Source organism: Cavia porcellus, unplaced genomic scaffold (assembly GCF_034190915.1).
Source record: "Cavia porcellus strain 051 isolate PalLab524CR breed Dunkin Hartley unplaced genomic scaffold, mCavPor4.1 scaffold_23, whole genome shotgun sequence".
NCBI classification, from domain to species: domain Eukaryota; kingdom Metazoa; phylum Chordata; class Mammalia; order Rodentia; family Caviidae; genus Cavia; species Cavia porcellus.
In genome coordinates, this window is record NW_026947506.1 from 37,774,935 (window position 1) to 37,792,192 (window position 17,258).

General features: G+C 39.4%; 1 protein-coding gene across 2 annotated transcripts; it reads right to left on the reverse strand.

The window, feature by feature from the left end:
- Window positions 1-393: 393 nt before the first annotated feature.
- On the reverse strand, window positions 394-17,258 carry Znf394 (zinc finger protein 394). Of its 2 annotated transcripts, none has more exons than XM_013152595.3 (4): window positions 17,061-17,258; window positions 16,432-16,896; window positions 13,478-13,598; window positions 394-1,474 (listed from the first exon to the last, which is right to left on the reverse strand). In XM_013152595.3, the coding sequence occupies exons 2-4, from the start codon at window positions 16,870-16,872 to the stop codon at window positions 396-398; spliced, it is 1,641 nt and encodes a 546-aa protein (XP_013008049.1). In that variant the 5' UTR covers window positions 16,873-16,896; window positions 17,061-17,258; the 3' UTR covers window positions 394-395. The 2 variants fall into 2 exon arrangements, with proteins under 2 accessions (XP_013008049.1, XP_003469928.2); XM_003469880.5 differs by having other exon boundaries at window positions 17,016-17,258.

Below are 17,258 nucleotides of genomic sequence, written 5' to 3' on the forward strand. Positions count from 1 at the left end.
TTGAAATCCTCTTCACCATCAATGATAATTAAGTGACCAACATAAATTCTTAGGGAAGTAGCTGAAGTGGAGATGATTTTGTTCAAAGGCAGAGGTAGGAGCAGTGACAATGACAGGGATGAAAATTAGGCCATTTATCAGCCCTTGCTCTTATTAAACATCTTACAAGTAACCACCTCATCTTTTGGCAGACTTTTACTCATTCTTTCTTTACTGAAATACTATATAAAGTATTTACTGAGACTCAAGTCAGACCAATCCTATCATATGTAGGATGCCAAAGGAAATACAATTAATCCACAAGTGAGTGGTGTACTCTAAATGCCAAAGAATGGAATTTCTGGACAAGGAAACCAAAAACAGCATGAACGAAACACAGGTCACACAAAAGCGTATCAAATGCATGGGTCTTTATTTCGATGGATGCTTTGGTGTCGGATAAGGTGTGTACTCTGTCTAAAGCTTCTCCCACATTCCAAACATTTATAAGGTTTTTCTCCAGTGTGAGTTCTACAGTGTTTAATGAGAGTTGCACTCTGACTGAAGCTTTTCCCGCAGAAAGAACATCTATAAGGCTTCTCCCCAGTGTGGATTCTCTGGTGCTTAAAGAGGTCTGAACTCTGTTTGAAGCTCTTCTCACACTCCTCACATTTGTAGCGTCGCTCCCCATTATGGAGTCTCTGATGCCTAAAACGGCTGGAATTGTTGCAGGTCTCCTCACATTCAACACATTTACAGTATTTCTTTCCAACATGTGTTTTCTGATGCCGATTTAGATGTGAGCTCTGTCTGAAGCATTCCCCACACTGCATGCAGGCATATGGTTTCTCACCTGTGTGTGTCCTCTGGTGTTTAATGAGAGCAGCACTCTGACTGAAGCTTTTCCCACATTCTTGGCATTCATAAGGTTTCTCACCTGTGTGGATCCTCTGATGTTTATAGAGATCTGAACGCTGTTTGAAACTCTTCTCACAGCTATCACATTTGTAACGTCTTTCACAAAACTGCCTCTGGGTCTCAAAAAGGCCAGAGCAAGGAACATTATCTCCAATGTGAACAGACTTGTGAGGTTTTACTATATGACAGTTCACCTTATCTACACTTTGTTTATGCTTGTTCCTATATTCTTTACCATCAATGGGCCTTGACACAGTCTGGTTGTGCTGACCAATAATAAAGCTGGAATTTCTGGCCCCATTCTCAAATTCATTACTTTTAGATACTCCTTCTGTAGAGCCCTTTATATTGAGATTTGAGATGCTGGTGAGTCTTTGCTCTTCAGGAGAATTTTTGAGTTTTAGTGACATGAAGTTTGTTGGCTGCTTCTCAACTCTGTCCTCATCGATACTGGCACCCTCAGAAAACAGAGATGCCTTTCCTTCGGACACTGTTTGTAGCCATGGCTGGGGCTTCACTTCTTCAAATATTTGTTCCTCTGGGATCAACTCCTTGTTCTCAGCTTTAGTTTCCAAATCTGAAACATAAAAATACAAATTGCTGCCATTTCATCCCTGCATAAGAGTGAAATAAGCAAATGTTAACAGAATTCCCAAGCTCCTTTTTAAGTATTCTCCTTAAGTGAACACTTAAATTCTTTCAAGAGAAATTATTTTACTTAATTTTTCAGGATGTTTACCAATGCAAACCCCCATATCTTTCCTTTTATTCTTGTACTGAAACCCATGAACCCACCTCATCCTTGGCTCCAGTTCAATGCTGTGGTAAGTCACTCTACAGTGAGAGGTTACCTTTGGAAAGGTTAAAAAGGTAGTACAGCCTTCATCCCAAGAATGAAGGATGGAGTAAGAAGAAATTCTTACTCATACAAGGAAATGAACTATTGAAAGAAAAAGAAAGCTGAGCATGGTGGTGCATGCCTGTAATCTTAGCAACGGGGAGGCTGAAGAAGAAGGACTGCCAGGCGTGAGTCTGGGCTGGGATATATAGTGAGTTAGAGGCCAGCTTCAACTATATCATGGCACTGTGTATATATAGCCAAAACACTAAGAAAAACCTTAGGAAAGTAAAATGATAGGTGAAATATTTAAGCAGAAGGGTTGGGGAATAAAGGTCTCAGAAAGCAAGACAAAAAACTTCCGGGAGAACATGGCAGACAAATAACAGCAGCCACGGAGGCTCTCTGAGATTACCAGCTTTAGAATACAGGAGCGGTGCCATGTGAGGAGTCCCACGCGAGGGGAGATATACCTTGCCAACCCAGGAACAAAGTAAGCTGAGAGAAACCAACTGGAAATGCACTCCTGATGATATAACAGGAACAGATAAAATCTCAGTGCGTAAGCTGGATCCCGCACCACTGGAAGCTGCCATTTGAATTTCCTGCTGCTGATACTGCGTCCCAATCCGCACAGCGGGGAGAGAGGCACACCAAAGCTCTGAGAGTGGGAATCGGCCCAAACAGCGTTGAGAGTGGGACTGGCTCGACCTGCAGTGAGTGAAATGGGGACCCTTTCATAGACTAGGAGGCTCCAACAGAGGACATTCTGGGAATGGGCAGACTAGCCGGAACACAGCCCTGCAGTGACTTTAGTCACATATTCCCCTCTCAAGCGAGATTGGTGGGGAGCGCTTGGCCTGGTCTCTCTGCAGACTAAGATCCTGTAGGCTAGCCCAAATCAGGTCCCTGTGCCTGGCAGTGCACCCTAGCAGTGAAACATTCAGTAGGTTGACCTGGAGGGGCGGGCCCAGCAGAGGCTGCCCAGGTCTGTGTCTGCCTAGTACATTGTAGTGGGTGGGAATACTTAGCTGGCGGATTCAAACAAACTGCCACAGACAAAGAGAAAAAAAAAAACTGAGCCTCCTACATACACTTGTATGGAAGGAACAAAAAGTATGGGAAAAGGGAGCAACAAGAAAGGCTCCTCAGTCCCCAATCCTGAGAACACTGATCCAGGAAAGGTAAAAGCAAAAGAGAATGAAGACAGAAAACATGCAATATCAGACACGGCACCTATAGATATAAAACAGTATCTCCGGAGCCTCATAGACAAGTTCAAAAATGAAGTATTTAATGAAATAAAGCAAGAAATAAGTAGAATAGTTAGAGAAATGCTAAGCACCACCCAAGAAAAAACAGATGGTGGAATGGAAGAACAGAAAAAAAGGGGAGAATTGTTTGATGGAGAAAATAGAGAAAACAGAATACGTGAAGCAGGTTCACAGAGATTACCAGGAAACTAAAAACTCTATTGAAAGCTGGCATAACAGCTTGAAAGAAACTAAGCATAGATTATCAGAACTGGAGGACAGATTTGTAAGGTAGGAGCATGAAATGAAAAAATTCTTAAAAATAACAAGAAAACAAATAGCAATAATACAAAGACTAGAAGATGACAAGAGGATCTATAACTTAAGAATTAAGAACATAAAAGAAGTAGGGACTCAAACAAATGAATTACAAAAGCTATTCATAGAAATAATCCAGGAGAATTTCCCTAATTTAGCAAAAGGTAAAGATACTCAGATGTATGAAGCATATAGGACCCCAGCCACCTACAAACCAAACAGAGCTACACCCAGGCATATAATAATCAAAATACCAGAAATCCAATATAAGAACAGAATATTAAAAGCCGTCAGAGACAAGAAACAGATCACTTACAAGGGAACACCCATCAGAATTACAGCAGACTTCTCAGCACAAACCATCAAATCACGAAGAGCATGGGGGGAAATAATTCAAGCTTTGAAAGATAATAACCTCCAGCCAAGATTGATATATCCTGCACAACTGTCCCTAAAAATTGGTGGAAAAACAAGGTGCTTCCAGGATAAAGAGGAACTAGAGGAATTTGCAACCACCAATTCAACTCTACAGAGATTACTGCAGGATATTCTAAAAATGAAAGATACCAAGATTCCAGAAAAGTGGCAGAGCGGCCACAATGAATGGAGCAGAAAGCGAAATGAAGAGGACAAACTGACAACTAGTGACAGAAAAAAAGCTCAGCAGAAATGAGGCAGAGAAGGTTGGATGGTAGGAACAGCCATTTTGGAGAAAACAAGACATCATAATAGGTAGTGCTGATTTAAAATCCTCTTGTTTTGAAGTCCCATCAAGCTTTTGTTCTTCTGTCTCCATCGGTTTTAACCTGTTGTATCTTACTGGATTTTATTATATGTGATAATATAAACAAAAACTTTTATAGACAAGGAGATTATACAGAAACCATTGTTCATTTTCTGTTAGTTGATTCTAAATACCCTGTAATACTGTCATTCTCTTGAACGGTTTTACATTGTCTTGATATGTTTGATGCTACAGTATATGAAGTTATATCCAAAGATTTTAAGGGAAGAGACACTATGGTAACTACGATTATGTCGAGATTATCTTGTGGTGAAACACTATTTTGCTTAAATGGCTATGTTTTGACCTGCACTGTTTTGTTGTTATGCCCTCTTTTTTATCTCAATCTCCTTTTTATTATCTACTTTTTCAGTTTTATCTTTTTAATTAAGGGAAAAATAAATAAAAAATAGCAGGATATATTATAGTAACCCACTTTGATTTCCTATTAACTTGATTGGAAACTCTGTATTGCTCTCACCATCTTGTTTTCACTGATTTTCCTCTATTCTGTTATGCTAGATAGTACCAAGTTTGAAAGTCTAGGCAACAACTATGAAGACTATATGATCCATTGTGACGCCATTCTGGTTGACTATTATCTTCTTTTGAAGTCCTCTAATGTCTCCAATGTTTTGGTTTTATTGGTCTTATTCTTTACTGTTTTGTTCAATTTTATTATAACTGATGATATAGGCAATTCTTTTTAAGATAACAAGAGGCATTATGGTAACCATTGTTGATCACCTTGTATTTTGTTTTTACATTATGTATTATGTCCATTCTTTTGATTTGACTGACTCTGTCCTGGTATGTCACATTTGGTTTTAATTTCTTAAAAAAAAAAGTAGTAAGAACTGTGGGAGTAATAAAACCCAAAATGTGTAATTGTCATTGTACAAAAGAAAGGAAAAGAAAGTTCTCTAAAAGATATAACTGCATATATATTTAAGTGTATAAGATAGATAACCATATTACTGAGTTTTGTTGGATTATTGAACAAAACTGTTTGCAGTCTCACTGTTTGAAAGTCCCCTCTATGTGCTTTAATTTTGTAACTTCAACCACTATTTCTAAGATGACAATATATAATTAACTAGTGATTTCCTACTGCTTATTTTTTCTGAAATTCTGATAGCTTCTACCCTTTTTCTGTTTTTTTCCTTTTGTCTCCTTAAATAAAATTAAAAAAAAAAAAAGAAAGCAAGACAAAAAAAAAAATAAAAATAATGGAACTAGGGATCAGCTGTGAGTCCCAACAGCCAACTAAAAGAACTTGCAGGAGAAAAAGAAAAGTTGAGACAAAAGGAGGTGACTTAAATAAAAGCAGTAAGATGACATAGTTCTCACAATTCAAAGACATGAAAATCTGTATTGTAAGTACCCAACTACTCAGAATAATGATTTTATTTATTTGTTTTGGTACCAAGAATCGAACTCATGTCCTCGTGCTTGCTAGGTAGGACTGTGCCATTAAGCTATATCTTCCATCACCAGAACAGTGATTTTACAAAATACACATCGAGCTACCCTCAGTGTCATATTTCATTTTACCAAGAGAAAGAAAAGATCCTAAAAGCCTCCACGTACAATAGACAGCTCACATACTGTCCTGTGTTCTTTTATGTGATAAGACAGCCTCAAGGAAACAAAGTTGTCATGCTCTGGGAGAGCTGACTCACTTCTGGCAATCCTTCTGCTTCAGCCTCTCAATTGCTAAGATTAAAGGCATATGCCACCATGCCCAGCTTTCTTATTCTTTCCATAGTTTATCTCTGCATGGGAAGAGAATTTCTCTCTTTTTTTTTAATTTTTAATTTTTTATTTTTATCATTGCCAGGGATTGAACTCAGGGCTGCTTGCTTACAAGGCAGGCGCTTATGCCGCTGAGCTAAATCCCCAGCCCCAAGAGAATTTCTCTTGTTACTTCATCCTTCATTCCTGGGATAAAGGCTATACCACCTTCTTGACAGCCCTTCAAAAAGTACCTCTCACTACAGAGTAACTATAGTGAGACCACATAGAAGATTACTAGAAGTACTAGAAGGCAGAAAAAGCAGAAGTGAAGGGGAGAATCTTTGCCCGTGATACTGAGGAGTAAGCCTAAGAGCTTTGCTCTAAGCTACATCCCCAGGAGTTTTTTAATTACTTGTTTTGGGACAAGGTCTTACTGAGTCTCTAAATTGCCTAGGCTGGACTTAGATGTGTGGTTGAACTTGAATGTATAATCCCCTTGCCTTAATCTCCCAGAGTGCTAGGATTACAGGTGTGCATACCATTCCCAGTTATCCATGACATTTATGAACAAGTAAGATAAGAAAGGCAAGATGGAGCAGGTTGAACAGGCAATGGGACTAGTGTGAATAATTCAGCAGGTCTCCTAGCCCTGACAGGGGTGGTCTTTTGTTGCCTGATGCCTGGAACTGTGATGCCTGACCCATAGGAATACCACCTCCAAGATTGCTTGGGCCAAACAGAAAAGGATGATCCAGGGTTAGTTTACACAGTAACTAATTAGCTTGCTCTTACGTAAATTCTTTACTATTTCTAACAACTGACTTGCACTAGAAAGCCCAGTCTCTCCCCAGCCAGAGAAACATTCATTCATTTATTCTCTCTCTCTCTCTCTTTTATTCTGTCGTTTTGAGACAGGGTCTACCTATGTAGTTCAAGTTGGCCTTGGGCTCACTTTGTAGCCCAGATTGGTCTCAAACTCACAATGATCCTCCTGCTCAAAAATCTGACTGCTGGGATTACAGGAATGCACCACCACACCCAGCTTATTTACTGTAGTCTTTTTGAGACAGTGTCTAACTATGCAGTTCAGGCTGGTCTTGAGGTCACTTTGCAGCCTAGGTTGATCTAGAATTTGAAATGATCCTCCTGTCTCTGCCTCTAAGTGCTGGGATTATAGGCATGCACCACCAAGACCACTACTGACTGAGACTTTTAAAATGTCAAAACAAGCCAGATGGGCATGGTAACGCACTCCTGTAATTCCAGTACTTAGGAGGCTGAGGCAGGAGCATCACTGCAAATTTGAGACTAGCCTGGGCTACAAGGTGAGCCCAGGGCCAGCCTGAACGCACAGTGAAAACGTGTCTCGAAAAAAAAAAAAAAAGTCAAAACATTTTAGGATACAGAAAATGAAAAATACAAACAGTATACACATCAAGGATAAAATACCACAAAAACATCAGGATTTCTCAATAGCAACAGGGGTAAATTAGAAAATTCACTCTCTTCAAAAATCCTCTTATTAACATAATCATTAGTTGTATTAGGGATGGAACTCAAAGCCTTAATCATACTAGGCAAGTACTCTAGCACCAAGCTCTATAAAGCCTCATCCCTTTTTAGTTTGCTTTGATTTTTTGAGACAATGTCTTGCTAAATTGTCTAGGCTTGCCTCAGCTTCTCAAGTAATTTGGGTTATAGTTGTGTGCTACTGCATTCAGACTTGAAAAAAATTTTCTTTATGTTACCAAGGCCTTGAACCATATAGGCTTTTACACTGAGCCACATCCTTAGACCTTTTTTATTTCAGAGGTAGAATCTCATTAAGTCACTAAATTGCTCTCCTCAGTCACTAAATCGGACTGGAATTTGTGATCCTCCTGCCTCAGCCTCCTGATATATAGGTGCACATCACCAGGCCTACCTTCACAATCAATTCTAAACTGGAATATTTAGACATATATCTTAATTTGTAACAAGTATATCTGAGAAGGTACTTTATAAAGAATAAAGGCTTATTTAACTCAGAGTTACATAGGTTTAGAAAGTTCAGGAATACTGTACTAATATCTGGCAACATCTTACTGCCCAGATCAAGAATGTGTTATCTGAGGTCGTTCTTATAAAGCCATCATTGCCATCATGCGGACCCCACCTTCATGATCTTATAAAGACATTTTCAGATATGCAAAGTTTCAACAGATTTCCCTCCCAAGTACAAGCTATCAGGAAGATAATGGGAGATATTCTCCACCAAATCAAAGGAGTAAAACAAGGAAGAAAATGTTAAAAAGGAACAGGAAAGGAATTTCCAGGGTCAAATGGCTGTGTGATAGGTCTGCCAAAGAGTGTTCTCTTGACACTACAGAGCAGAGGAACCTGTGGGAGGGATTTCTCCAAGGGAAAGAATAAAACTGAAAATGCTGGGCATGGTGGTACAAGCCTATAATCCCAGCACTTGGGAGGCTAGCCTTGAATTCACTATGTACCCAGGCTGGTCTGCAAATTCCATCATGCCCAGTTTGTAGATAAAAATTTAATACTATACATTTATTAACCAAAGATATTAAGTTATAATGAGAGAATTACAGACTGCTAAATATGTGCATGCTGAGGAAATAGAATCCTTTATCATCTTTCCTTGTGGATAGCCAGGAAATGATAAATGAAACTGATGGGAGGGGCTGGGGATTTAGCTCAGTGGTACAAAGCCTGCCTGGCAAGTGTGAGGTTCTGAGTTTGATTCCTGGTACCCCTCCCAACCACGCCTGAATTGAGGGGGAAAAGCAGCATAGGACGTTATCTGGATATATGAAATAAATAAATGAGTAGCTTCATGTATCATCATGCAAAAATCTCAAAAATGGAATGCTGAGTAAAAAGAACCATACAGGAATGATATGTAAATTATATCTATATGCATATGTGGAAAAATATAAAACATGTATGGAATGGATAAATAGCACAATTAAGATTCTGGTTACCTCTGAGAAGAGGAACAGCTTCAGGGAGGGTACACTGAGATTCACCTATGGCTGCAATGTATTATTTATTGGAGAAAAAAAATGAAGCTGATATGGTCAGATATTAACATTTTATAAATCTACGTGATAAACACACAGGTGCTCATTATATTTTTAAAATGATTTTTCTGGGGGCTTCAGGGAAAGTGGCAGAGTGACAAATAGCAGAGACAGCATAAGATTTGGTGTTCAGATGTAGAATACAGCCAATGTGAAGAGGGAGACAATTTCTACAATTAAACAATAATGCCAACACAACATACAGGAACTTATACAACAAAATGAAAGCAGTCCTATGAGGAAATTTCATAGCAATGAATTCCCATATCAGAAAAACAGAGCAAGCTCAAATAAATAACCTAATATTGAATCTCAAGCTCCTAGAAGAAGTGCAGATGAAACCCCATGTTCATACAAGGGAGGAAATTACAAAGATCAGGCCTGAAGTTAATGCAAATGAGACTAAGAAAACAATGCAAAGAATCAATGAATTGAAGAGTTGTTTCCTTGAAAGATTAAATTGACAAACCCTTAACCAATTTAACAAAAAGAAAAGAAAGTAAAGACTCAGATCCATGTAATTAGGAATGAAAAAAGGTGAAGTCACAATAGATCCTGCAGAAACCCAGAAGAACATCAGTACATACTTCAAGAATCTGTATTCTAATAATATGGAAAACACAGAAGAAATGGACAGATTGCTAAATACATATGAATTATCAAAGCTGAATCAAGATATAAAAATTTGGATTTTTTTTTTTTTTTGGTCTTTGTTGAGACAGCGTCCCACTGCAGTTTAGGCTGGGCTTCAGCTCACTTTGTAAACCAAACTGGCCTCTAACTCACAAAGATCCCCCTGCCTCAGCCTCCCAAGAGCTGAGATTACAGGTGTGTACCACCATGTACAGATTAAGAATTTTAAGTAAACTAGTATCAGTCATTAAAATTGAAGACACAATTAAAAACCTACCAAGTACTTGAAGTAGGTATTGATGATCTTCTGGGTAGAATTCTGCAGGATCTATTATGATTTCACCCTTTTCATTCCTAATTGCATGGATCTGAGTCTTTTTTTCTTGTTAAGATTGGTTGGTTGTCAATTTAATCTTTCAAAGAAAAGCCAAAATCCTGACAATTCACCACTGAATTCTACAAGAAATTTAGAAAAAAACTAATGCCACTACTCCTCAAACTCTTTAGTAAAATAGAAAGGCAGGTAATACTCTCAAATTCATACCTGGAAGCAAGTATTACCCTGATACCAAAACCAGAGAAGCAACCAACCAAAAAAAGAACTACAGGCCAATCTCCTTTCCTAATGAACATAGATGCAAAAATTCTCAATATGATACTGGCAAACAATGCAGCATATCATCAAGAAGATTATCAAGAGATGGTTCTATATATGGAAATCAATAAATGGAATACACTGTATTAACAAAGTCAAGGACAAAAACCTTCACAGATGTAGAAAAAGTACAAAGTAGATGTTGACAAAGTCCAATACTCATTCATGATAAACTCATTCATGATAAAAACCCTACAGAAAATTGGACTAGGTGGTCTTTATCTCAATCTGATAAAAGCCATCTATGATGAACCATCAGCCAACATCATAGGAAATGGAAAAAAACTGAAAGCTTTTATTCTATGATTATGAACAAGATGAGGATGTCCACTGTTACCAATGTAATTCAATACAGTTTTGGAAACATTAGCCAGAGCAATTAGACAAGAGAAAGAAATAAAAACAGGAAAGACAGTAGTTAAATTATCATTATCTGTGGATGACATAATATTTTATAAAGATGATCCCAAAAACTCTACTAAAAGACTTCTAGATTTAATAACCAAATTCAGTAATATATAGCTGGATATGAAGTCAACACTCAAAAATCAATAATATTCCTGTACACAAATGATAAACTCACTGAGAAAGAAATTAGGGAAACAATGCCTTTTACAACACCATCATAAAAATATCTAGAATCAACCTAACAATAGAAGTTAAAAAAATAATCTTCACATTGAAAACCACAGTATTCTGAAAAAAAAAAAAAAAAGATCAAAAAGGATATCAGAAAAGGGAAATATATCTCTTATTCTTGGATAGAAAGAACCAATATAGTGAAAAAGCCTGCATTTCCAAAATTGTTATACAGATTTAAGAAAATCCCAATTAAAATACTAACAGCATATCACTGACTTACAGAAAACAATTCTAAAATCATTTGGAACCAGAAGAGACCTGGAATAGCAAAAGTAATTCTGGGCAACAAAAGCAAGAAATCACATTTCTGCCTTGAAATTATACTATAAAGCTACTAGAGTAAAAATATGGTACTGGCAAAAGCAGATTGTAGTATCAGTGGAACAGATTAGAAGATGTAGAAACAACTCTAAGACAGCCATCTTATCTTGCTTTTACTTGAAAAAGAATAAAGTTTTATTTTTAAAAGAATAAAATATTCTTAAAAGAATATATTAAGAAAATAAAATAGGCTGGGGATTTAATAAAACAGTGGCCCAAGCATCTGCCTGGCAAGTGCAAGGTCATGAATTTGATATCTGGTACCAGAAAACAAACAAACAAACACCCAGAATAAAGCCAATCAAAACAGTGAAAGTGATACAGAACTTCAAAACAAGATAATAGGAAATCAATAATGGCTACCATAATATATTTTGTTATCTTTGAAATAGCTGCCCATGCCATGAGATATAGTAACATCAAACAAAACAAAACAGAATAAAACTAAACCAAACAAAACAATGACAACAATACAGGATTTAAAAACAAGATAACAGAGAATTAACAATGGTTACCACCTTCAGAAGGAGATCCCCCATAGTTCCTGTACTGTCATGTTGTTATCCTCCAAATAGATGCTCAGACAGCAGCCTTAGGCCTGCAGTCAATCAAATATTAAACACTACAAGCATTAAGTTGTTTTTTTCTATTACAGTAGCTATCATTTCAGCCTGTTTCTCCAGCCAGTTGTTTGGGGAGCAGTGAAGAGGCGCCGTATGATCAGCTCTTCTTGTCACCAGTTGGCTCACAGAAAGGGATGGCTTATTTCTCCTCCATGGCCTGTGACTGCTGCTGCAGCCACCTTATCTTTGACAAAGGAGCCAAACATCTTCATTGGAAGAAAGCCTCTTTAATAAACAGTACTAGAAAAACTGGCTTTCCACATGCCAAAGATTAAAACTAGGCCCACATCTGTCACTACGCACTAAACTAAAATCAAAATGGAGCAAGTCTAAATATTAAAGCAGAAACACTAAAGTTGCTTGAAGATAGGATAGGTGGAATTCTTGAAGACATTGATGTAGGCAAGGACTTTATGAACAAAACCACAGGATCTATCACAAAGAATCAACATTTGGGATCCCATCTTATTGAAAAGTTTGTATAGCAAATGAAACCCTCATCAGAGTGAAGACAACCCACAGTGGGGGAAAAATTTGTGCCAGCTGCTCCTTCAACAAAGGACTACTATCTAGAATAAAGAATTTTTAAAAATCTGATCTCCAAATTTAAAGACGGAATCCAAAAATGCACATCTGAAGTGAACAGACATGTCTTAGATGAAGAATTCAAGAGATACAAATGCAATTACTGCTAGATTCTATCTCACTGCAGAATAAATGGTTATCATTACGAAATCAACCAAAAACAAATGCTGGAAAGGCTGTTGGGGAAAAGGAACCCTTTTCCACTGTTGATGGGAGTCTGGATTGGTGCAAACTGTGGAAATCAGCATGCAGATTTCTCAAAAAACTAATATTAGAGGTCCCATTTGACCCAGCTGTTCTCTTTCTCAGTATCTTCCCAGAAGAATTAAAAGCATCATTCCACAGTGAAACATGCTATAGGGGAACAGTTTGTAATAGCTAAATCTTGGAACTAGCCAAAATGTCCATCAACTGATGAGCAGATAAAGATGTGTTTTTCTGACACATCTAGGCAATGTTGAGACACTTCGAGGTAATGGATGTACCTTGAGCTCATAATCTTAAGTGACATAAGTCAGACACGAGTGCTTAAATACTACATTATTTCTCTGCCATGAGAAACCAGAAGTGCAAATAAGGGTCAAAATGTGAAATAGACATTGGAAATGGGAAGAAAATTTTCAAATACAAACAATAGGGAAGAGGGAGGGGTAAGGAAGTAAGTGACAAAGCAAAAAAAGAGAACAGAAAAAAGCTGAAAACCAAGCTTTTGTAAATTAAGGAGGGGAAGAAGAGTTGAAGGGAGGGGAGGAGAATGGGGAAAAATGCAATTTTTTTATATATAAGTATTAAAAATGAATGCAACAAAAAGTTTAATCTATCGCCTAGTAATAGGGAAGGAAGAGGTCCTACTGGCTATGTTTTTGCACAGCAGACTGGTTCAGGGACGGTAGACAACCCAACCCTTCACAGATCACATGCTCTATAAATCAGTTAAAGCTGGGCATAGAGGTGCAGGTCTATAATCCCAACACTCAGGAGGGGACGGTAGGAAGATCTTGAGTTTTTGAGTTGCAGGCCAGCCTGGGCTACACAAGGGCCAGCCTGAACTACATAGTGAAATCCTGTCTGAAAACAAAAAAACAAACCAGTAGAGTAATCGACTCACTGGGCAGGACCATGCTCCGGTAATCCTTCAGTGCACTCTCCCTTCCGAAGTACCTCTGAGCTGCATCTAGATGCTTCCACTCTTCCCAGGTAACAGACACAGCCTCTAAAGTCACCAATCCCTGGAACAACATGAGATCCCAAGTTAGTACCTGCTGTTCCGAGACAGCACTGCCACTCATCTATGGATGAGGCCAGACTCAAGAAGTGAAGGCAGAAGCACCGAGAATCAAAAATCACAATAGCCGAATCTTTGCTAATGATGTGTGTACTTATTGGGGAGTTCTCAAGGGGCCAAAGACAGGAGTAAATAGCCTCTTGTAAACCTGAACATCTTTCTGTGAACTCTCTACAGTGATGAGATAGGTAGGAGCAAAATATTTGCATTATTTCACTGTAATTAACCAAAATAGTAACCTGATATAGATGAAAATCATAGAGAAAGTTTTACCTTCCAGTTCTGGCTCCCTGAGATGCTATTTCCACATAAGTGAGACAGACCTACCTCATCTACAACAAGTGCTCAAAAAATTTCATTTCCTTTCCCTTGACCATTTATAATAAAACACTTACCAACAGGATGATCTTTTGAGTTTGGCACAGTGGTAGATGGGTATAATTTCAGCACTCTGGGAGGCTGAGGCAGGAGGGTCAAAAGTTCAAACCCAGCCTAGACTAGTTTAGTGAAACCTGAAACTCAAAACAAAACAACAGAAAAAAAAAAAAAAATCCCAGGCATAGTGATGTACACCTATAATCCCAACACTAGGTAGGCTAAAGCAGAGTTGAAGGCCAGCCTGTACTACATAGTGAATTCAAGGGTAGCCTAAACTAGAGTGACTGCGTCTCAACAAAAGCAAATGGGCCAGAGATGCAAAGGTCCTGGATTCAAATCTTCATTCGTACCCTCCCTCCCAAATCAGCTAACTACTCACAGAAATTAAAGTCACAATCCTTAGAAAGCGAAGGTTCTACGACTGTTGAGGGAGATGTCTGTCCAGGTTCTAGTGAGGATCAGAAACTCACTTTCAAAAAAAAAAAAAAAAAGAAACTCACTTTCATGCTCACTGTATGTGTCTCTATATTTGTACTTACAGGTCAGATGCCATACGTGTGTTATGTTTGGGGGCTTCTTAAATTTAGGGACATTTGCATATACTTTACTGGTTAAGCATTCCTAATTGAAAAACACAGTCACTGAAATGTTCCAAAATCTGAAAATTAAAAAATTTCCTTTGGAGATAAGATCTCACTAAGTAGCCCAAGCCAGCAGTGAACCTGGAATTTTCCTACTTCTAACTTTTTCAGTGTCAGCCCCTTTTTAAGTGCCTGAGTGCTGAGGCAGAGAAATTTTTTGCCTTTGAACAAGGCTGAAGTATGAAATGACCATTTGTTGTTACAACCTGAGTAACTTAGGAAAATCTCATTTTAAAAGAAAAAAAATTAAAAAGAACCGGAATGTAGCTCAGTGTGAAGGCGTTAGTTTCAACTCCCAGTACCAACACTACCACACTACACACACACACACACAAAGATATGATTACTGGAAACTGGATCTTCTAACTCCCAGATCAGCACTTTTCTGTTTTAAGTAATTGTTTAACTAAATAGTTCTCTACCTCATATTCCTTTTTAAAATAGAACAGGATGGCATCACGCATTTTTCAGCTACAACATTTTGTCTTAAATTGCTACAAAAGCCCATACACGAACACCAAATATTAATGCCATTTCATTTATATACACCACTCCTCACTTTCATTCTTGTAAGTAACTGGCTGCTTATCCCAGTGACAGTCTTTTTTTTTTTTCTTTTTGATGAATACCATGAATCAAACTCATGCACCTCATGCTTGCCAGGCAAGCACTGCGCCACTGAGTTACATCCCCAGCCCCCTCAATGACATTCTTCTCTTCACACTTTTCAAACCAAATATAAGGACTCTGATCAGCTGTTTAATGATGCTAATATCTATGTCGCAACATGTCCTTTCCTTGTTTTTAGAGGAGGCATATGGAGTTATGTGTAGAGAGGTATGTAACAACATCAGTGAAAATGACATAGAGCAATGAACCAAGGCACACATTTCTGCTAATGCCATAATATCATATCACTAAATATGTGGTTCTTATCTCACCCAAGGTATGTTAGTGATGACTAAAACTGGTTAGCTTTGGCTTTGGTCAAGCAGCAGCAAAGTGGGATAAAATAAGTCCCACAAAATGCAAAATTACGGATAATGGCTGTCTCTCACCCAAATGAGGTTTATATAAAGTCCAATAGTAACCAGAGCCTGGTGGCTTAGGCTTGCAAACCCATCAGTCTGTGAGGCCGTAGAGGCGACTGCAAGTCTGAACCTACACTGGGCAATTTAGCAACTCAGTGAGACTATGACTCAAAATAAAAATACAAAAAATATTGAAGATGCACATCAGTGAAACAGCCCCGGGATTGACAGCCCGTACCTTAAAAAAAAAAAAAAAGTTTCAGTCCAACAATATTCTATGAATTATAATTACATTGAATCTGCTTTTGCTGAAAGCCTACTACAAACTGTCCATGGGAACTGAAAGCTGCAGATTGAAAAATGCATCAGTGCGTAAGGAGGAGGGGTCAGCAAACAGGAAAAAAACAAAAAGGGACCTTTGCATTCAAAGTAGGGAGGAAACTATTGTTCCAGCACGAGTAACTTAAGGATCTGAACTCACTTTCCATCCTGACATCTTTCTTTCCTAAACAGTCTACTAAAGGAGAGGGTGGGTGTGCTGCAATGCGTGAACGGTAACTGCTGTTGGGTATAACCCTAAGGTGTCAGTTTCCTACGTAAAGAAAAGAACGTTCATGTACATCCTAAAGTTCCCAAAAATGTGATAAGCGAGGAAAGATGAGTAAGAAGTCCAGAGCATCGCTCATGCATCTGCAACACATCCACCACCACTAACGTCCCTTCTCACCTCACATGGGGTCTGGGCCAGCGCTGCCAGGAGAGCCCGAGTCAGGGCCGAAGCCTTCTCCCTGCTCTCTGGGCAGTGTCTCCGCACCCACGCCTGCAGCTCCCCAGGAAGGATGCTCAGGAACTGTTCCAACACCACCAGTTCCAGGATCTGCTCCTTGGAGTGCAGCTCGGGCCTCAGCCACCGACGACAAAGTTCCCCGAGCCGGCTCAGCGCCTCTGCGGGCCCAGCCACCTCATGGTACCGCAGCTGCCTAAACTGCCGCCGAGAACCTTCGGGATCCGTGCAGGCCCCGGGGGGTTCGGACTCCAGCACCTCGCGTGAGTCTTCCTCCACTTTCCCCTTTAAAATTTCCTCCGACAGGAGTGGCGCGGCGACCTGGGACCTCACAGCCATCTGCGCTTTGGGGCGTTCAGAATTTAACAGGACTTTTTCCGGCATCTGCTGACTTCCTCTAAGTGTTGCCTGCCGGGGACAGAAGGGCTGACTCACGGAACTGACGAGCTGCCCCCAAGGCGAGAGCCGGGGGACGTCTGCTCCGGAACACCGCCCCGCCCTCGCCCCCGCCCCCCGCCGCCGCTTACCCCAGGGGTCACTTTCCCACAGACTTCTCCAACCAGAACCCTTACCACGCCGCTGCGGGAAAAACCAAAACAAAGCCAAACCGGAAGTGCGTCCCTGGCCCTGTGGCGGCTGCTCTCCCCATTTCCGGGCCTCTCTGCGCGCTTGGGAGGATTGAGACGCAGGTAGCAGAGTGGGGGTGTGTGAAAGGGAAGTGAGAAGGATTAAAATGAGTGGCTAGATGTGGTGACGCATGCCTGTAACCC